This window comes from Otolemur garnettii, unplaced genomic scaffold, assembly GCF_000181295.1.
Source record: "Otolemur garnettii isolate 467f Iridium unplaced genomic scaffold, OtoGar3 scaffold00170, whole genome shotgun sequence".
NCBI lineage: Eukaryota > Metazoa > Chordata > Mammalia > Primates > Galagidae > Otolemur > Otolemur garnettii.
Window position 1 is genome coordinate 2,285,363 of NW_003852565.1, and position 21,513 is coordinate 2,306,875.

Here is a 21,513-nt window from a genome sequence, read left to right on the forward strand (position 1 = left end):
CACACTCGTGCCCTCTGTCCACCCCGCACACTCGTGCCCTCTGTCCCCCTGCACACTCGTGCCCTCTGTCCACCCTGCAAACTCTGCACTGTTTCTAATGAATTATTTTGATTGACGGATCCCTCAGAACCTTTAAGAGACTGCTTTGTTCTTTGACTCAATAAGCGGAAATGCCTGTGTGTGGAGGGCTTTCCTCAGAGAAGCCTCCCTCCAGGCCCTCCCAAGACTCTTGTCTCATACTGCACCTTCTGAAGTGCTCAGAGCACCCTTGGCCTTCATCCCACAGGTCTGTGCTGGGGTGGGATGATTCATCATTTCTAGATGATGATTCATCATTTCTAGATGATTGCTCAGTGCAGACCCTGTGGGGTGCTCTTGCTTGGACGCTGGGCCAGGTGATACCCAGGGTGATACCTGGACGCTTCTCCTGCCCTGCTGGCTCCCCCAACAGCTGCTGGCTGCCTGGTGTGTCTCTGAATTTTGCTTCTGCTGCCCCGGGTATGACCCCCAGAAATCTTGAACTGTTAACTGTCAGCAGCCTGAGACTTCAAAGAAGGAAGTTTTAACTGAGCACTTTCCTCAGAGCCCTGATGCCAGTCATCAGGGAGTACAGATTAAGTATCTTTTATCCAAAATGCTTGGGGCAAAAGTATTTGGAATTTCAGATTCATTTTAAATTTTGGAATATTTGGGTATTTTTGTTTGTTTGTTCATTGAGACAGAGTCTCACTCTGCCACCCCGGGTTGAGTGCCGTGGCCTCATTAGCTCACAGCAAACTCGAGGGATCCATTTTCCTCAGCATCCCTCCCCAGTAGCTGGTACTACAGGTGCCTACCACAGCTTGTGGCTAATTTTTCTATTTTTAGTAGAGATGGGGTCTTGCCCTTGCTGAGACTGGTCTCAAGCTTGTGAATCCAAGGAATATTTGCTTTATACTTACAGGTTGGGCATCCATAATCTGAAACATGAGATGCTCCAATGAATCCTTTCAGCATCTTAAGAGTTTCAGATTTTGGAGCATTTTGGACTTTGGATTTTCGGATTAGGGATGCTCAGCCTGTACTAGTATTGGAACTTCTGAAAGTGAAAATGTTACTGATATAATGTAGGCCAGATTATTTTGACCATAAGGAGGTAAGATAAAATGTTCTGATTAAATGGTGCAAATAAATTATATTTTTATTTCATAGTCAACTTTATTGCAGTTTGCCAAATGCAATATTTCATTCACATAATGCTCAGGAAAAATGAATTGAGTTTAATGGTTTGTGGACAGACTACCAGCCTGGTAAATGTACCAAGAGCATGAACGCCACCCTAGCTGTCTCTCTGCTGCAGTTGGGTGGGTGATGTCCCTTTAGAGGCCAGGAAAACTCGAGGCTATTGAAGATTATTTTTCTGTAACAATGGTAATATGTGAGCATTCACTGCCAGTGTTAATAATGTCAGGTGCCACTTCCTGGCACATCACCAAGGTTTCATAGCATTGTCCTTAGACTTCCCAGCACCTCAGGCAATGGCCTGAGCCGGTCAAGACAGAGGTGACTTGGGGCCAGGCCTGTGTGGCACTACTACCCAGGGTGTGGGCCGACACCATATGACACCAGTGACAGAAGGAATTAGTAAATTCACAGGCCCTTGTGCGAGCCCAGACTAGGAAGATGGGGGCTCTCACTCATGGCCAGCTCTCACTCACGGCCAGCTCTCACTCACGGCCAACTCTCACCATTAAGGGACTCCAAGCCTGTGCCCAGGGTCCCGCCTGGTTCTCTCTGAGTGCCCGTGAGATGTGTGGCTGCCCCTGCCCCTGTGTGCTTGCAGCCCACTTCCTGGGACACCACCAAGGCCGGCTGGACAGACAAAAAAAAGCCCCAGCAGAACATTCAGGGGATACAAAGGGAGTGTGAGCAGCATTGCGACATTTTTGGAATGGTGGCGAGGATGCCTAATTTTGTAGCATTTGAGCGGTGTTTTCACATTGGTTTGTAAACTGCCCTTATCCCGATGCCATTTTCGAATTTAAACAGTCCCCAGGTGCACACGAATGTGATGTTCAAGGAGAATCTTAAAATACTCTGACCTCCTGGATGGTCCTATGTCCGTCAGCACTGTGGTTTGCAGGTTCTGGGCCCACCAGCTCCCCTCTCTGCCCTCAGCAGCAGTCAGAGGTCGGTGCGGGAAGAACCCCTGTTGGAGATGAGGCACGGTGCCATCTGGCCCCGGGGGAGCTCTGCAGGGCTGACGTCCTCTCTGTGGGCCACAGAAGGGGAGGATACTTCCTGCGAGGTTAGGAATCCAGACTGGATCAGACAAGGGTGCTGAACAAACCCGATTGACCAGCCTGAGCTGTGTCCCAGGGCTGCGTCCTGGCACTGCTGGCTTCTTGGGCTTGTACTGTCTCCTAGCCTCCTACCTGCGTCATTTGTTTTTTGGATTACTGGAGGTGAAGGACTAGTTTAGGCTCTCTGCTCTGAAAGTCTCCTTTTCGAGGGCAGGCCCGCCGTCCCAGTGCAGAGGAAGGTGCTCCCCAGAAGTGTCCGGAAAGACACACCAAGCACCACTCAGTAGCATTAGTTGCATGGGTAGAAAAGAGCTGACCCCGTGAGGCTGCATTGCTGCCTTGAGTCTTCTTAGTATTTCAGAAGTACGGCAGGCCAGCTGCAGAGTTGCCGTCCTGCCCACATGTGAGCAGTGGTCTGTGTCACTCCTGCAAGTGTGGCTTAATTCAACACATTCTGCTGGTGTCACTAAGAGGTCCCTGGTCACTGTAGCTTCAAATGATTCAGTACGGAATCTTTGTAGAATAAGAACTGTCAATTGCCAGGAGAGGGAGAATTGAGAAATACAGCCCTTAGGTGGCTTTATTTATTTATTGATGAAAATTTATCTTTTTTTAAATTTCAGGTGAATATGAGGGTACAGATGATTATGTTACATGGTCTTCATTAGTTAGGTAGAGTCCAAGTTGTAGCTGAGCCCCTCACCCAGGAGGTGTGCCATGTACCCCTACATTGTGCCTGTTAAGTGAGAACTCACCAGGCCCTGTCCCTCCCACTTGAATTTAATTGTATTTTTCTCTTGTGTGGGTGTCCTTACATGGCTTTAGACTCAATCATATCTCACTGGTCGAAAGAGTGAGATCATTCACAAAATACTATGTAAAAAATTCAACCTAATAACAAAAAAAAAAAGGGCATTTGGTCAGTTACCCCAGAGTATGGTGAGATTCTTTGTAATGGGTAAAATCATGAACCCTTGACTTGAGCAAACATTTCTTAAGCAGCTTTATACAGAGGTGTAGACTATTTCTTAGCTGAGGAAAATTGCTGTATAAAGTCATTTGCCCTCAGAAGCTTCATCAACTATTCATTTGTCTTCAAGCCCAGGACCGGAGCAAATTGTTAATAATTTTAAAAATCATTGCCTCATCCCCCCTGTTTCCCACGAGCCTCATGCTGGGAACTGCTTTTTCTTGCCAGGCTATCCCCCCACCTCCCGGTTCTAACTTGCAGGCTTGTCCCCCTGTGCAGCCTCCGCTGCTGCTCTGAAATCATTCCTGTTCCTGGAGAATCTCATCCACACGCTTAGGGCTTTGTGTGAAATTCTGGGCGTGTTTTCGTTTCTCCCAGTGTTCACACAGAGCGCTCCTTCCTTTCTGTCCTGCATATCTGTCCGTCCACTCCGAAAATTCCATCCTCTGTGTTAGCGAGGTGCCACAAAGTGCCCTGTGTCCTCAAGGCCCGGGGCACAGGCTCAGCTTCTTGGCCTGGATGTGACACGCTCCTTGCTCAGTTAGTAGTCAACCTGTCGCTCCGACTACTTCAGGCAGTTTGAGAAATTACAAAAGAGAGGTGAAAAAAGCAGAGTGGCGTGATGCAGCCCCCGCCTCTCACCACTGAGTGGCATGGTGGAGCCCCCGCCTCTGACCGCTGAGTGGCACGGGGGAGCCCCAGGCTCTCACTGCTGCATGGAGTGGTGCCAGCCCCTGCCTCTGACCACTGAGTGGCGTGGTGGAGCTACGGCCTCTGACCGCTGAGTGGCTGGTGCAGCCCCCGCCTCTCACCACTGCGTTTCTTCCCCAGGGATCACCACCGTCCTGACGATGACCACCATCAACACCCATCTCCGGGAGACCCTGCCCAAGATCCCCTACGTCAAAGCCATCGACATGTATCTGATGGGCTGCTTCGTTTTCGTGTTCCTGGCCCTTCTGGAGTACGCCTTTGTCAACTACATCTTCTTTGGAAGAGGCCCTCAAAGGCAGAAGAAGCTTGCGGAAAAGACTGCCAAGGCCAAGAACGACCGTTCCAAGAGCGGGAGCGACCGGGTAGGTCCCGCCGCTGCCCCGCCAGGCGCCCACAGCTCCCTTGCTTCACCATTACGTTGTGTGGGAGTCGTGTGGGCTTCGGGATCGTGATCTGAAATATTTCCTAGTGTGGGTCACTGGGCTTCATCTAAAACCCAAAGTCAGTGCAGATGCTGGGAAGCCAAAATCTCGTATCCTTTCCTGCAAGGAGAGTAGAGGGCTATGGATCCTGGAATGAGTGAAACTCGGGGGCGTGAGGTCTGCACTTGACACACACGAGCATTTTCCCCAATGTTTCAGTATATCTTGAGCAGCTGAGATACCGAGGTGATGATCTGGCACTGGAGTGGGCCGACCTCTCTGCTGTCCACCCTCTCGCTGGTCCCAGTCCCTGGGGAAGAGGAAGTTGTGTGGGAAGCAGGAAGCCGAGGCAGCATATCTGGCCTTGTGCTGGCTCTGGCCAGCGTGTTCTGCCAACCGCCAGGGCTGGGCGGACAGGAGCGCTGGCCAGGCCGTGAGCTGCAGGCTCTGGAGTGTGCACACCCCACGCCAGCCCAGCCCAGCTGGCAGGACCAGCAATGCCCTCCAAAAGTCACTTCACCTTCAGATGTCATCTCAGCTTATCTTTAACAAAGCTGCACATTACTGTGATTACAAACAGTATTTTTTTATTTAACAATTAATTTATAATTTAAGTCATACATTCAAAAATCATATTTTAAAAAAATTTTATTTCTGGTCACAACTCTTGTTATTACATTTATATGCTAGCAAATTCCAACACTTTTAGAAAGCCATTGATTAAGTTTGGTTCCATTTAAAAAAACTTAATGAATTATATGCCATTAACAATAAAATCTCATTTATAAGTTAAAGACAGTCATTTTTGTTTTAATGGACTTTAATAGTCTGAGTGATAAAACTTCCCAAATACTTAAATAATTCTTTTAGCCCTACAAAATTAAACTGTAAGTATAGAAAACTAGTTCTATTAAATGTTTAATACTGTATTTCAACTTAAGATTTTTACTTAAAAATATAAAACTAGAACAATTATTTCTACAAACAATATTTTAAGGAAAGCACATTATAGTTTCAACATATTTTTTTAAATGTATCATTCCGTCTTTTATGCCCTCCCTTGAATCCTCAAAAAAAATATTTCTACCTGTTTATTTTTTGGGGTTTGTTCCTACACTTTGGGTTTGCTTTTTAAGAAAGTTCTTCTTGTTGGACTTACTTCCCAAACCTGTGGAACGTCCCTTGCCCTTTCTAGTGCCCTCAGTCCCATCACAGGTCCTTACCTTCCAGGGGGACCCAGTGATTCCTTGCAGCTCTGCCTGTGTCCAGAGGCCCCGGGTGGCCCAGGGTAGGTCCACAGATGTCCATGAATGGATGGAAGCATGCTAAGTGAATGTAAATGGTTTCCTTCCTTTCAGCAAAACATAAATAGAGTTGGTCAGAAAAGCTCAGGATCTATGAATAAACCAGGCTTTCCACGGGCAAAATTATCTTGAATTTCTTACTGGGAAATATACTTAGTACCATACTGTTATGTTTCTAAATAGGTCTGCATCCTACTAGGGACACACAGTCTGCTTCCGTCACGCTGTTTCCAAGGCAACTAGAATTCATTACATCATTATTGTTCCCATCACAGAGCACACTCACACATACATCCACACGATGCTGTCTCCCCAATGCCCTCTTACTTGAAATGGGCTATAAACTTACTTCCGTTCTTGTAAATGACACTAGTTAGGATGGTCAGACTGTTGTGTTATAGAAATACCTTTTTGAGTGCGAAGCTTAGAATTTAAAACAAAGACAAATTAAAAACAAACAAACAAACAAAAAAAACCTTTAACAGCCATAGAGAAAATTAGCAGAATGTAGAAAGAATTTACGGTGGAACCTTGCCAAGTTGACCACCCGAGGGACTAGAACAAAGTGGCCAACATGTGGAGGTGTCAGCAAGAGGGGCCAGGCCTGCTCCCCCGAGACGTACATGTAGTGCCTGTCTGCTTTGTGAAAATTAGGTCAGCTTGAACTGGTCAGTGTCAGGAGCTGGTCAGCTATGGGGGTTCTGCTGTGTTATAAAGTGACTGCAGAGAAATTTTCATTTGATTCTTAAGTCCATTGTTATTATTTTCTCTAAAAATTTGTTTCTCTGCTTTCTCAGCAATTTTGGTAAAGCCTTGACATGTTCATGGTTTTAAGAATCTGTAACATAGGGCGGCACCTGTGGCTCAAAGGAGTGAGGCGCTGGCCCCATATGCTGGAGGTGGTGGATTCAAACCCAGCCCTGGCCAAAAACTGCAAAAAAAGAAGAATCTGTAATGTATATCAGTTCTTAAGGATTGAAGTTAACACACAAATGCATGTATTCTAATTTTAAATACATATTTAATACTTTTAAGGATAAGCACAAAAATAGGTTCCTGACTGCATCTGAGAATATAGTGATAATTTTTTTTTTTTGCAGTTTTTGACCAGGGCCGGGTTTGAACTTGCCACCTCCAGTATCTGGGGCCAGCACCCTACTCCTTTGAGCCACAGGCACCGCCCTGTAGTGATAATTTTTAGATAGACATGAACCTCCAAAAAAGTTTATATCAGATGATGTGTGAGAAATCAATCAAATTTTATGCAAAACAGAAGTGGCACTACAGGCCAGAAACTCTGCTCATTACTTCTCAGTGATAAAACTGGCATCATTTGTCCACATGGCACAACAGCCCGCAGGTTTCCCCCCACTGACAGCCACTGGCTGGACTCAGGGACTTGGCTTGTCATTGTCCTCCTAAAACCAGTCTCTGTACAGCCTGTTGGGAGAGACAGTGCCCCAGGGACACTGTAGGCAGCTCACAAGGGGTCTGGGGCTGTGACTTTATTTACCCTAATGTAAAACCATGAGTAGGTTTCACTTATACTTAGCAGTTATATGATAATTTAACTTAGCAGTTGATTCACGAATGCCCACAATGTTTACTGTCCACGTGGTGTCTCCTCCGATGGGTGGTGCCATGGAAGCTCTGACCTTAGTTTATCTGTGCACACCGTCACTCGTTCCTGGGCTGTTTCTGCACTCAGAGTTTGTCTCTCGTTGTGGTGGTGTATTATGGTTACAAGCCTTGGGGTACTTTGCAAGTGGGTCAATTGCATTTGGATTTTGTGAGGTGGCAAAAAGTCATAATTCTTGGCAAAAAATCAGAGCTGCAGACGCAACCTCATCCTTACAAAATAGCAAGATTTCACAGCTCACATGACAAATCCTTTCCCATTCTCCTAAAACTATTTTACTTAACTAGAAGTTAGAAGGTAAGTAGAGAATGAGGTAGCAATTGTGTGTCAATCTGGTGACATATTTTGAGGGAAAAACAAAAATCCCTCTGTGATGAATTCTGAATGAGATGTTTTTACTCTTTGAGTGTTTTTATCTGTCAAGGTTATAGAGCAGGAGGAAAAACTACATTGAAATCAATGATTCTAATTATAGAAGATAGGAGATGAACCCTTCAAAATAAGCAGTATTCATGAAATGATTTAAAAATTGCAAGTCATCTGTCATTCTATAAAGGGCATTTCAGCCTTGTGTTCTCACCCATCATCATGTCTTTCTATTTTGAGACTTAAATTCTAGATAATAAAAGAAGTTTAGCATCTCTTTTGAAAATATTTGTTTAAAATATTTGCTTTCTAAGATTTAACAGATTTTAATAACTTTTTATTTCTTTCCCCCTAAATCTGCTTATACGTTGGATGTAAATTTTCTACACACTGCTTTGTGTGTAAGGGAGAACCATGGAAATGTAAAACTATAAGCAACAGCCAAACCAGTCGAGCCGACTCTTTGCCTCTGTGTCTGATGCACACACCAGGGCTCAGACGGGGTAAATGCCGGTGTGACATGTGCCTGGCAATGAGTGGTATTCATCCCACCTGACCGGTACGTTTTTCTGTTTTCCTACTGGAAAGAGAAGAGGCTCATAAATGTCATATTTTTAAAGCCAGACAAAACTGAGACATAGGATCACCACGATAAATGGTGGCAAAATATTCCTTTCCTTTAAGAAAAGATACTTCTTTACTTAGTAATTCATTCCACAGAGTTACGAATTCTGATCTTTTAGATTTTAATAAAGAGAATTTTTTCCCTTTTCTTTCTTTTCTTTTTTTTTTTTTAAAGACAGAATTTCACTCTGTTGCCCTGGGTAGTGGTCAGTGGCATAATCACAGCTCACTGCAGCCACAGATTTCTCCAGGCTCAAGTAGTCCTGTCTCAGCCTCCTGAATAGCTGAAACTATAGGCAGGTGCCACCGTGACTGGCTAATTTTCTATATTTTGTAGAGATGGGGGTCTCACTATGCTGCTCAGGCTCATCTCGAACTGTTGGCCTCCCACCTCACCTCCGTAAATGCTAGGAGTACAGGGGTGAGCCACCAAGCCTGGCTAGATGAGCTTTTGATATGTTATTCTTAATAACTAGAAAAGAGGTGCTATCTAACAATGTATTGAAAGGGCAATATGCAATATTTTAAAATGCCTTTGGTCATTATTTAAGCTGTCGCCTATCAGAGCCTCTGACGGAGAGGCCCTTCCTCTGTGGGGCCTGTACCCAGCTGGTGTACAGTTAAGAAGAATCTCAGCTACTCCCAGATTTTCCAGGTACATCTGTGTGGCATCCTGCCGACTGAAGTGGATGACTGGGGCTGTTTTCATCTCAGTTTGTTCTCTAAAACATTACAAGGACTATTTCTAGAGCTAAATAATGTTTCCTATTTTTTCCTACCTTCAGGAAGATAATTTCAGTTTTCTGAGATTCTAATTCATAGGTAAGAAATCACTTATTATTGATTGAAAAGAATAAATTCTACATAATTACTTAAAAAACAAACAAACCCAGAAACCCAAACAAGCATCTACCACAGCATTCAGTTATTTTTGGACTCAACTTCAGATCAGTTTTAGTTTTAAACATGCCAGCTTACCATTGGGGTAAATCTGTTTAAATTGTTGGGTATTTAGGCTGAGCACAGTGGTTCGTGCCTGTAATCCCAGCAGTCTGGGAGGCCAAGGTGGTGGACTGCTTGAGCTCAGGAGTTGGAGACTAACCTGAGCGAGAGCCCATCTCTACTAAAAATAGAAACATTGCCGGCATTGTGGCAGGCACTAGTCAGTCGTCCCAGTTACTCAGGAGGTGGAGGCAGGAGGATCACTAAAACCCAGGAGTCTAAGGTTGCTGTGATGGCTCCATGGCACTGCCCAGGGCAACAGAGTGAGATGCTGTTTCCAAAAAAAAAAAAAAGAGTTGGACATCTAAATAAAATCTAATTGAATTTATTTGCAAAATGACCTCAGTTTATTAAATTTCTGTAAGTAGTAACTGAACATGTTTTCTCTCCTGATGAGAAGCCAGCCTGGGCCATGCTGTGGCTTGGGTACCCTTTCTAGCCACACCTGAATTCACCTGTGGACATGTCCTTCCACATCCTTTTGCTATGATGACAAACTCAAACAACCAGATGCTTCCTTGGTCTTGAAGACACAAAATAGACTTCATCATTGGAAGGGCTTTACTGCTGATCATTCCAGGGAAATATTTTAAAAAGGAAGAGATAGAGAACAGAAGTTTGGAAATCTTCTGAAGGTCTAACATCCCAGAGCCTTTTAGGATTTGACATTATTGGAATTTTCCTTCCATAGTATAAAAAATAAGAAAATGTTTGTGTTTTCCTGCTGATCATCCCTCTTTCCCTACTTTGCTCCCATAAAATGATGTGAAAGGCTTCCTCCCAGCACAGGTAGCAATGTTATCTTGGTCAACTGCCAGTCCCCTAGTACCCATGCCTGTCTGGCTTCTAGCCTAAGGAGTCTTTTCCACACAGGGAGGTCCTGCTGTGACAGTCCACTCTGTAGTCGTCCACGGGTGGCATCAGCTTAGCAACACTGGGCCCCACCCGGCTGCCAGCCTGCCTGCTGCAGGGGGGAGTTCCTCCTGGGACCACGGTGAGGAGCATGGGTCTGTGGCCCAGGGAACCTCCTTCCTGTCTCCAAACCGTGGAGACTCAGGACCTTCCTGGCAGTGGCCAGGAGTGGCCAAGATCCTTAGGTGGGGTGCGGTTATGCTCAAGCCCTTGGCCTTTCTCTTCCAGACAGCCCTACAGGACACGGAAACCTGGCAGTGTAACCTCGAGAGTCCCTCTCTCATTCTCACCTCTCAAATTCAACTCTATCCAGCAGCTTGAGCTGTGCTTCAGAAATCTGTCACCGCCTTGAAATCACTTTCACTTCTGTAACCTACATGGTCAAGTTGAAATTCTTTCAAGAATCTGGGAGCACTTAAGTTGAGTACATAAATATTCAGAATTGAAATGTCTTCTTGTTGTATTTTTCACTTGACCAATATGAAGTGACCATCTTTGTCTTTTTGGACTTTAGTTGCTTTAAATCCACATGTATCTGAAAATAAGATTCCAACCCCTCTTTTCTTCTGAATTCTGTTTGCCTGAAAAATTGTCTTCCAACCCTTAACTCTGAGTTTTAATTTGTCTTTTGAGGCTAGGTGTGTTTCCTGCAGATAGCAAATGAATGGCTTGTGTTTTTTTAATCCAGTCAGCCAATCTTTGCCTCTTCAGTGGGGAATTCAAGCCATTAACATTTATTGAGAGTTCTATTCATCTTATTTTGTGAGAGTCCATTGCTCAATTTTGTCTTTGGCATCATTGTGGAAGCTAGATTCTGTCCTTTAATTTCTGGGTGCTTACTTTGCTGTTGGTCCATTGTGATGGTCAGGGTGTAGGACAGGTTGAAGTATTTCCTGTAGAGCTGGTCTTATTGTGGCAAAGTTCCTCAATGTTTGCATATCAGTAAAAGATTTGATTTCTCTGTCAATTTTAAAGCATAGCTTAGTGGGATATAGAGTTCTAGGCTGGAAATTGTTCTGTTTAAGTAGATTAAAGGTAGATGACCCTTCTTCTGGCTTGAAGTGTTTCATTAGAGAAGTCAGTGGTCACCCTGCTGGATTTGCCCTTGCGGGCCCAGTGTACTTACTCCTGGCAGCTTGCAGAATCTTTTCTTTTGTCTTGACTTTGGACAGGTTCATTGCAATGTATCTGTTAGAGTTGAGGAGATCCGGGGTCTGGTATCCTTCTGAAAGGAATGTGTCAGAATCTTTGGTGATATTTGGGAAATTTTCACTTATAATATTCTCTAGAATGGCTTCCCTTCCCCTGGGGCATTCTTCTTCCCCTTCTGGGATACCTACAACTCATATGTTTGAACTTCATAAAGTTCCATAATTCTGTCAGTGAACGTTCTGTTTTCTCTCTTTTCTTTTCTGCCTCTTTAACTATCTGAGTTATCTCAAGAGCTTTGTCCTCTACCTCTGAGATTTGTTCTTCTGCATGGTCTAATTGGTTGTTGATACTTCCTATTGCATCTTGAAGTTCCATAATTGACTGCTTCAGTTCCTTCAGCTGTGCTATATCCTTTCTATATTCTTCATATCGTTCAACTCTTATTTGATTCTGTTTTTGGATTTTCTTTTTGGTTATTTTCCACTTTATCAGCATTTTCCTTCATTGTTTCCTTCATTTCCTTCATTATTTTCGTCATCCGTATTCTAAATTTCCTTTCTGTCATTTCTAACATTTCTTTACAAGTGAAATCCTCTGCGGTAGCTACCTCACGGTCCCTTGTTGGGGGGGATTTGAGGGGCAGGGATTGTTCTGGACTGGTTTTTCATGTTGCCAGGATTTTTCTACTGATTCTTCCTCATGAGTGCTTTCTTTTATCTGTTTCCTTGCCCTAATTTTCCTTTCACTTCCTCTTGCTCTTTAAGTCACTGTGCCTCTGGCCTAAGATTTTGATGAGTCCTTTTGGCACAGAACCAGAAGGATGAGAAGATTGAAGAGCAAGAAGGGAAAAATGATTATAAAAAAAGAAAAAAGAGAAAGGAGAGAGAGTAAAAGGGAATATTGACAAAAAGAAGTGAGGCACAGAAAGAGGGAGACAGGAGTAAAAAAGGTGTACAGTAGGGTACTTTCACCTACCCTTAAAACCTCCCCCAACCTCTGGGGGTGCTGGGCTGGGTGGTTCCCTCAAGGTGAGCAGCATTTGTCAGTCTGAGCAGACACAGTACCCCACTTCCACCAAATAGAGAGGAAAGACAAAAATGCTAAGGATCAAACCAAAACAAACTGAAAATGTTACAGGATAAAATTGGGGAAAAAAACAAATAGGGGCAGAAAAACTAGAAAAAATGAAGTTCTTATTATTAAAGAGGGCAAAAATGGAAAATTATATTTAAACAAGAAAAATAAAGAAAGAAAAGAAGAAAAAGAATTTAAAAGAAAAGTCTAGAGGGAAAATGTTGAAATTAAACAAACAAAAAAACCCCCAAACAGTATATAAATCTTGCTGAATATTGTCTCGTGTCTGGGCAACAGGTGATCTTATGAGGTATTAATCACAGTGCTGATACAGCTGTATGAGATGGAGACTGGAGGCCTCTGCTGATTTCTCAAACCCTGCCGGGTTGAGAGCCTAAACCTCTCCTCAGCCCGCTTAAAAGACACTTTAAACTGTTAACCTGGGCTAGGCAGGAGCTTTCCCAGGAAAGCACTTATCTCTGGGATCTCTCCTGAGGTGACTGCCTGCTTATCCAGTGCGCCAAAACCCATCTCACTCTATGCCCCGGGATGGCTGAGTTTGCAAGGCAGCCTTTCTACTTTCCAAACCTGGAACACTCCACTCTTCAGTCCTGGCCTTTGGCCTGCTCAGTCACAAGAGCACTCGCCCAAGGTCTCTCAGCCCAAGCCCAGCTCTGTGACCCCGAGGACAGAGCCCGCAGGAGCCCATCTCCCACAATGGCTGCGCGGCCCACAGCTGAACAATATTAGCTCCGCTCAGACTCAGCAGCTCAGTCTGGTGCCCTAGACAACAGCCCTAGACAACGCTTAAAGTCATCCGCACTCTTGCCCCAGTTCTCCCAAGGTAGTTCAACCGAGTTCCCAAGTCCATAAAAAACAAAACAACCTACAGGAAAGGCTTTTCCTGCTTGCAATCTCACTGCTATTGTTGATACAGCAGTGGGCAGCCACTGCCCAGATGTAACCACTTGCCTGTTCTCCACTACTCTTGTCCTCTTCCTGGGGTCCAGAAGTCTCTCGCTGTCTCCCTGCATCCCCAAAGGGATGTTTCTGGGCAGAGCCCACAAGCCAGAGATGCCTGAAGTCTTCTCTCCCCAGTCCTGCTGCGCCTGGTTGCAAAGAAGCCGTTATGCGGCTGCCATCTTGCTCTGCCCCACAAGTTGAAATTCTTTTTTTTTTTTCAGTTTTTGGCCAGGACTGGGTTTGAACCTGCCACCTCCAGTATTACTCCTTTGAGCCACAGGCGCTGCCCTACAAGTTGAAATTCTTTAATGTGCCATCGTACAGAATACTTTGCCGATCTGAGTCTAATCTATACCCCCACCCCCCCACCCCTCAGTGCTGGGTGTGCTTTTCTGTTGTGATGAGACAATGGGAGGATGATAATGGCAGTTGCCCTGTCCCCACTGGCTGGGAATGGTGCTTGCTTCTCTCACAACCCAGCAGGCACTCCTCAAGTCTTTGCTTATAATGTTTTTTTCTGCTTTTTGCCTGAAATTTTTCTCTTAATTCTTTGAGGCCCAGTGCAAATGCCTCCTCCTCTCCCATCCTGTAATAGTTGATTGCTGCTATAACAGATGTCCACAAATTTAGCAGCTTAAAATAATATTCATTTTTTTCTAATCTCACAGTTCTGTTCAGTCTGTGGCTAGAGGGGGATGTAGCTGCCCCCGCCCTTAGGGTCTCACAGGCAGAAATCAAGGTATTAGCAGGGCTGTGATCCTTTCCAGAGGAGCTGGGATAAGTGTGCTCCTGGCTCCTTCTTGAGCAGGCCACACGCAGTTCCTTGTGGTTGCAGGACTGAGGTCCCTTTGCCTCTGGTTGTCAACGGGGCTGATCTTTGCTCCCAATGTGTGTCCTAGTCCTTCCTGATTTCCTTGCAGCCCCTCCATCAAGCTCACATCACGTTTTCTCAGGCTCACATCTCTCTGGCTTTCCCCTCTGTTCTCCTTTTGAAGACTTTGTGGTTGTATCAGGCTCACTCTGATAATCCAGGATAATCTCCTGGTCTGTACCCTTAGTGACATCTACAAAGTGCCTTTGCATGTAGGGTTAACATACTCACAGGTTCTGGTAAGGTGTGACCTCTTTGGGAGCCATTATCCTGGTGACCACATCGTGGCTCCCCCAAGCATAATTAAGTGACCTTGAATGCACCCTCCACGGTGGGGACATGTCAAAGTCTTCTTCGGTACCTTTGTACCAAGCCCAAGTGGGCCCTGGATCTTTGTAGACCTTCCTGTGTCCCCACCTTGGTATCTGGGTCCTGTCCCTGCTCCCCTCCAATCAAGTGCCCTCTCCCCAGCTCACCTCCCGCTCACCTAGCTGAACACCTGTAATGACAAGAATGAGTGGACAGATGGTGGGATGTTGGGAGACACAGGTTAACACAGCCACGCGTCATTCTGCCACAGAGTGATTAGGTTTGGGAAAGCATCACGGCAGAAGTCACAGACACTTAATCTCATGCTAGAAAAAGGGGTAGGCTTTCTGCACAGAAGGACGAAGGAGTGTCCTTCCAGGCAAAGGAATGCGAGAGAGGTGGGGACGAGGAGCCAGTGCTGGGGATTGAGGAGCGTGCAGCAGGGCTGGGGCAGGGTGAATATTGGTCAGAGACATGAAGCTACCACCTCACCCCAGGAAGGATGCCACAGAGACCCCAACCCCAGGATGTGCTGTGGAAAGGTCGAAAGTTCCCTGGCAGCCCAGCCAACCAATGAACGGACTGTTGACATCACAAGAGGTTTGAAGCTGTGGTTAACACAAATTAAATGTTATTTAAAAGTTTGGCTCCATTGTGGGAAGGGACAGATACAGTCTTTAGCAAGGAGGCCTCTTGCCAGGACCAGGGCGGGTGAGGGGGCTGAGGCGGGTACAAGGTGGGGTCTGTATCTATTCCACAGAGTCAGCAGGTGTGTCCTTTGGTCTTGGGACTACCCACGATAATTTGGATATTTTATATTAGGAGGAAAGGGGACAAGCTGATTTCCAAAGAAAGAGGGGAGAACATGGCTTCTACCCACGGTGTAATCATGAAAAAAAAATGGCTGTAACACTGGGAGTTAATGTTATGAAAGTCATTTCTATGTTAATTTTCTCTTCAGTGAGGACTTGTATCCATAATGTGAAATTTCAATTTGAAAAATCCCCACCCCCTCATTTTACCCAGTCTCCTACGTGAACATTTTTAAATCGAGGCAGTAAAATCTCTAAACTGCAATTAACCTCCAAAATGAGAGTTTTCGATAGAAAGGAGTGCCAGGCTTGGCAGATGAACAGTTTCTCACGGGGCACGATGGGGCGACGTCACTGCACCCAGGGATTGCAGAGGGTGAAAGTTGGGCTCCAGGGCGAGCTCGCCAGCTGTCTAAACGTGTGCCTTCCCTCCCTGCTAGGTGGACGCCCACGGGAATATTCTGTTAGCGTCGCTGGAGGTTCACAATGAAATGAACGAGGTGGCGGGCGGTGTCGGCGACACCAGGAATTCAGCAATATCCTTTGACAACTCAGGAATCCAGTACAGGAAACAGAGTGTGCCCAGGGAAGGGCACGGGCGGTTTGCAGGGGACAGAAGCATCCCACACAAGAAGACTCACCTTCGGAGGAGGTCTTCGCAGCTCAAAATCAAAATCCCCGATCTCACCGATGTGAATGCCATAGACAGATGGTCCAGGATCGTGTTCCCATTCACTTTTTCTCTTTTCAACTTAGTTTACTGGCTGTACTATGTTAACTGAGTGACTGTACTTGATTTTTCAAAGACTTCATTTAACACTGAGTGAAATATTACTCTGCCTGTCAAGTTTTTATACCTGTACACACACAGACAGACACACACGCAGACACACACGTGTATACATACGCAATTGTATATATATATGTGAACTTTCTCAGCATATATATAAAATACATGTGTATATGAGGATGTGTGTGTATATGTTTATCCACATGGGTTGTGAGTACCCGTGTCCACAGAAAACAAATACACATACATGTATACATTTTGCAGCTACGGACAATTTAACACAGGATGCATATTAAAGAAAGTCAGAGTTTTTTTTTCTTTTCTTTTTTAATGGAAAGGGACAAGTTGTCATTTAATATCATGCCTTGAGAACGAGGACGTGGAACACAATATCATCCCCAAGTGTGTCTTTTATTATCATTAAGTTAGATGTTTTAGTTTAAAGATCAGGAAGACATTCTTTGCAAACACACACAGTGGTACTGCTTGTTGGCAGTGAGTCACACACTTCACATCCTCTCTCAGTTTAGTGAGCGTGGGCTTTCCGGCTGTGCTGGTGATGGGTTTGTTTTCTCCAGGCATAATTTTTCTGTAACGGTTTAGTGGACAGGTGAGCTGCGGGCAGTGTGCTCACCTGCTGTCTTCATCGTAGCTAGAGCTCACGCGGATGTCTGAATGGCCATCTTTTGAAAACCCATCCGGAGCAAGTGGCATCTCGTTGTGAGTACTCTAATACACAGCGGCGTGTGGTTTTTTAGTTGTTCATTTGGAGTGGAGCCAGCTCAACTGTCACGTGGGAACACCACGGCACGTTTTGGCAATGACGTTTCAATCGCCGAAAATGTGCTCTACATCTAGTGTGGATTTCTAGCCCTGACACCCAACGGAAAGCATAGACATCTCAGGTTATTTGCTCCTCTAAGGTAAAAAAAGAAACACATCTAGGATGATTTTTCCCCCCTTGCGGTTACGTTATCGATCATTCTTATAACATTGTATGTTAATAGGAGATATATTTGCATAATATGCATATATATGTATATTTACCAAGATTTTGTTTTTCTTATGCTTGCTACCATGGCAGCATGCGAGGTCGTATTTTTCCTTTATGTGATGTATAAGTACTTTCTGTTACCTAGAAATTAAGATTGAAGCGAAAACACTTCTGCTGTTCAATTTCAGAAACTAAGAGACATCCTCATGCCTGTATTTCTGTATCCGACATATTTCATAAGCACATCCAGCTACTCCTAGGCTGACTAGGATTCTGCAGGAGCATGACCCCCACACACCACGCATCACCTCACCACCCATGACCGTTCTTGGAGGCAAAGGAAGGGAACCTGGCAACACACACAGTCGCTCTGGGTTCCTTCTGCTCCACAGCCTCATCCATATCTGGACTTTTTAAAGCTCGTAGAACGAAGACAAGGTGCACCGGTTTCATAGACGCAACCTTAACTTACTATTTAGATGAGATCTTTCTAAAGAAAAAAAAAGAGATGATATATTTTTTGTAAACAATATTTCTATCACAGGCATCCATAAACTGAAATGACTACAGGTGTGCAACAGGTGTCATGGTGAAGTCGAGCATTTGTAGAAAAAAAATTAAAAGCAGAATATGCAGGAAAAACTGCTAAATTAATACTTTATCCCAAAATGCCAAATATGCCTCGCCCCCTGTGTTCTATACAAAACAAACGACCAGAGTCTAGCCCAGCATCCTGACGGCTGGTACCAATGTCCTCCTCGGAGGGAGCGGCACCGCTTTCTGGGGATGTGTGTGCTGTGGACGATCGTCATGAGCCCACCCTACTTGATCTTTTTTTTTTTTTTTTTTTTTTTTTTGCTGGACGTAACAACTTTTAGTTCGTGAGCCTTCGTTAACGTGCAATGCCCACTATCAGATAAAACATGATCCACAAAATCTCATGCTAGAGGCAATGACTATAATACGCCCTTTCCCTTCCTTCATCCTTATCTCTTTTTAACATCTTCTCCCAGCCGCTGCTCTCTGGTTTTATTTGTACCTGGAGATTAAGCCAGTGATTTTTCTGTTTGTTTGTTCGTTTGCAGGTTTTTTGGTCCTTGGCTCTTTCTCCGACAATTATTTTTCATGGGTAACAATGGGGGATCCTAAAGGTTAAACAGATTGGGAAAAACCTTGTAAGTGGCCTTATTGTTAACATGTTAAAGAAAAAAAAAAGACCTTTGCAAAGACCTTATCCCTTTCAATACTTCAGGGATCTTTTTCTGTATCTGGTAATTCAAGGTGTGAGCTCCACATGCAGAAGAGGGACCCCAAAGTGCAAACGGCCGTGGGAAAGAAACAGTCGGTGGTCTGTTCAAGTGTGTGATTTATACTATTCAGAACTGTGACATTACTTACTACTGGGAGAAAAGTGATCTAAGACCTTTTCAATGCAAAGTTGAGGTACCCAAAAATCAAAGGCAGAGACCCCATGGGGCTCACAGAGCTGCAGTCTACTTCCCGAGGTTTTCTGGATATAAATTTGCATGGTATAGTCATAATAGCTTTTGAGCTTTTTATATGCATTTGCCACCAAGACTGGGATCCACAACTTTGTAGACACTGCGATGAAGTTAACATAATAGCTATACTATAAATAGTGTTTGTAATTACACACACACACATACATATATTCTGTAAAAAAAAAAAAAACTTTTTAAGATCCTTGGGTATGTGTTTGCTTTACTCCATTTCAGAAGAAAATTACTTTTCTTCTGATAAAAATTATTTTATAGCTTCTCCATTTTTTAAAGTTACGAGAAGTTTCAAGATGAGAGCTCTGTGCTAACAGAAGAGGGTTGAGTTTGATCCTCTGCTCTGTTAAAATGACCTCTCATCACTTCACGGTAGTCACACGGGCCAGGGAGTGAGCTGCGGTGAGGAACTCTGAGCCTGGACCTCTGAGGTTGTGAGGTGGCTGTCACCCACACCCAGACCTTTGAGTAAGGAGAGCAAAGTCTAATTGGTAATATAATGAGATTTCTTTCTAAACAACTGGAAGTAATACAACGTCAATTTTGTCATTGTTACGACCTGTGTTCAGACATGCTTGGGACAAATCCAGAGCCCTGTTACAAGACCCCAGCTGTCCCTACCACCGTGTTCCTCCTCTCAGTTGCCAACCCCCGGACCCTAGTGGGGTGTCACTGTCTATACCATGAGACATTCATTTCTCCTTGAACCTCAAGTGAACTAGAAAGTACGTCTTGATGATACTCTCATTAGGTTTGAAAGGCACATGTACATCGACAATATCGTGTGTTTCTAGTGCCGGCACCCAGAACCTTGACCTGCTCACTCACTCCCCTCAGAGACACTTCTCTCCTTTCCATACATGGAATGAACATTTCCCCCAAGGAGATCATCTCGAGGGTGACGCCCAGCGCGCCTGGGACTGGTCCTCAGGGGACAGGCACGTAGCACTCACAAGCCTTCCTTTTTAGCATCCAGTAGCTAACTAATCCCACAAGGGTGTGTTCTGAAAAGAGAATGTGTCCACCTTTGAATCTCCTGGCTTGAAAGTATAAACCATAATTTTCACCTTAACTCTCCACCTGAAAACCAGTTCATATTCCCCACCATTCAGTGTGAGCAAAACAAAACAATTGGTGAAACATTGTGTTACTCTTGGAATGGACTCTGGCTCTTACCTTAGTGGGGGCCGTCGGTCAAGAATGACATTAAATCTCGGGGCAAAAACTGCCCAGGTGGATTAAATTTTTCCAGGGCACTAGTGTGCCTTGGATTGATTACCTCTTCTACCAAATTGAAAGGTGCCGTGTTTTCCTGAAATACTAAATTCCCAACACCTGGGTAGACGGTGACCTCCCAGAGTGGCTCGCGCGTGTCTCTCCTGAGGACCAGCCCTGTGAACGTGTTCTCTCATCTCTGTCTCACATTTCCACTTCACAAGTCAGTCAGTGTGTTTAAGGTAAGTGCAGGAGTATTCTAGTAGGAATAGGCAATTGCTGTCATGATCAATTCCCATGTTGATTTCATTTTATTGTAAAGATAAATTCAAACCCAGTTTTGCTTAAGCACATTAATGTAATTTTTTGGTATTATTTGACATGAAAAAAAAACAGCAAAATTGAGTGATAGATACAATATGAAACTTGTTGATGAATGAATTCAAATTTATTAAAAAAGGACTAACTGACTTAAATGTGAAGACTGGCTTTTTTTATTCTTCCTTGGCTCCTTATCATTAAAATGGTGTGGTTATTTCAATTTTTGGTAGTATATGTCCATTTATGTTGTGATAAAAGTAAAAAGAAATGAGCCTCAAATTGATAGGATATGACAGAGATGTATTGAACTATGACTTTTTATTAAAAAAATAAAAATTTCCAGGTGCAATGGCTAACACCTATAATCTTAACAGTCTGGGAGGCAGAGGCAAGTGGATTGCCTGAGTTCAGGACTTAGAGCAAGAGTGAGACCTCATCTCTAAAGAATAGCCAGGTGCTATGGCAGGCTCACCTAGTCCCAGTTACTCAGGAGGCTGAGGCAGGAAGACCACTCGAGCCCAAGAGTTTGAGGTTGCTGTGAACTATGATTCCACAGCACTCAACCCCAGGGTGACTGTGAGACTCTGTCTCAAAAAAAAAGAACCAAAATTTACTCTTCACCTCAGACAAGAGCTTTAACTTGTCCCTGTATTCAATAAGTATTTTAAGAAAGAAATAGGGAGCCCTTGGCTAAGCTCTGGCCAAGCTGGTATTGATCTTTTCCTATAGTTCATCAATCTTATAAGGCAATTTCTTATAATCTGAGAAACCAAGCAATGTCTCAGAATGAATGAATTCAGATCTTGGACGCCTCCAACCAGGCAGAACTTTAAGAAATGTATCTCTAGGCTCCCAGGGAAGCTGTTGGCTCACCTGGAAATGCCTGAACAGTGGCCATAAGCTCCACAAAACGCCCTCACCTCAGTAGTGTTCAAGTTTTCTTCCAAATCACTGTAAGCAAAATAATGCAAATTATTCAGTCATTATTTACGGGTCCTGCTTTTTTTTTTTTTTTGTCATATGGACAAATTGTTCACAATTCTGGCTACTCCAGGACCCTGTCTGGGGCATACTCCACACCAATTCTTGGTCTGAAGCTGGAACGTCGCTGTGGACACATTTCTCACCTGCTTCATTAGACTAACACACTCTCCATCCCATGTAACGCCGTAGAAGAAAGAATTTTAACAATCTTAACTTACTTTCTTTAAGCCTCTTTTACAAAGCATCCTACTTTTTCTTCTCTCTTTTTTTTTTCTTTTT

At 44.3% G+C, this 21,513-nt stretch overlaps 1 protein-coding gene across 2 annotated transcripts in view; it reads left to right on the forward strand.

The window, feature by feature from the left end:
• The window catches only part of GABRB3 (gamma-aminobutyric acid type A receptor beta3 subunit), a 255,533-nt gene extending 237,828 nt beyond the window's left edge, over positions 1-17,705 (forward strand). The window contains exons 8-9 of one of the 2 annotated variants that reach the window (XM_003800161.1): positions 4,084-4,328; positions 15,857-16,804. In XM_003800161.1, the coding sequence (XP_003800209.1) occupies positions 4,084-4,328; positions 15,857-16,198 (587 nt within the window). In that variant the 3' untranslated portion in view covers positions 16,199-16,804. Of the gene's footprint in view, positions 1-4,083; positions 4,329-15,856 lie in introns of both variants that reach the window. The other variant, XM_003800160.2, reaches the window with a different exon arrangement.
• The last annotated feature ends 3,808 nt before the right edge of the window (positions 17,706-21,513 follow it).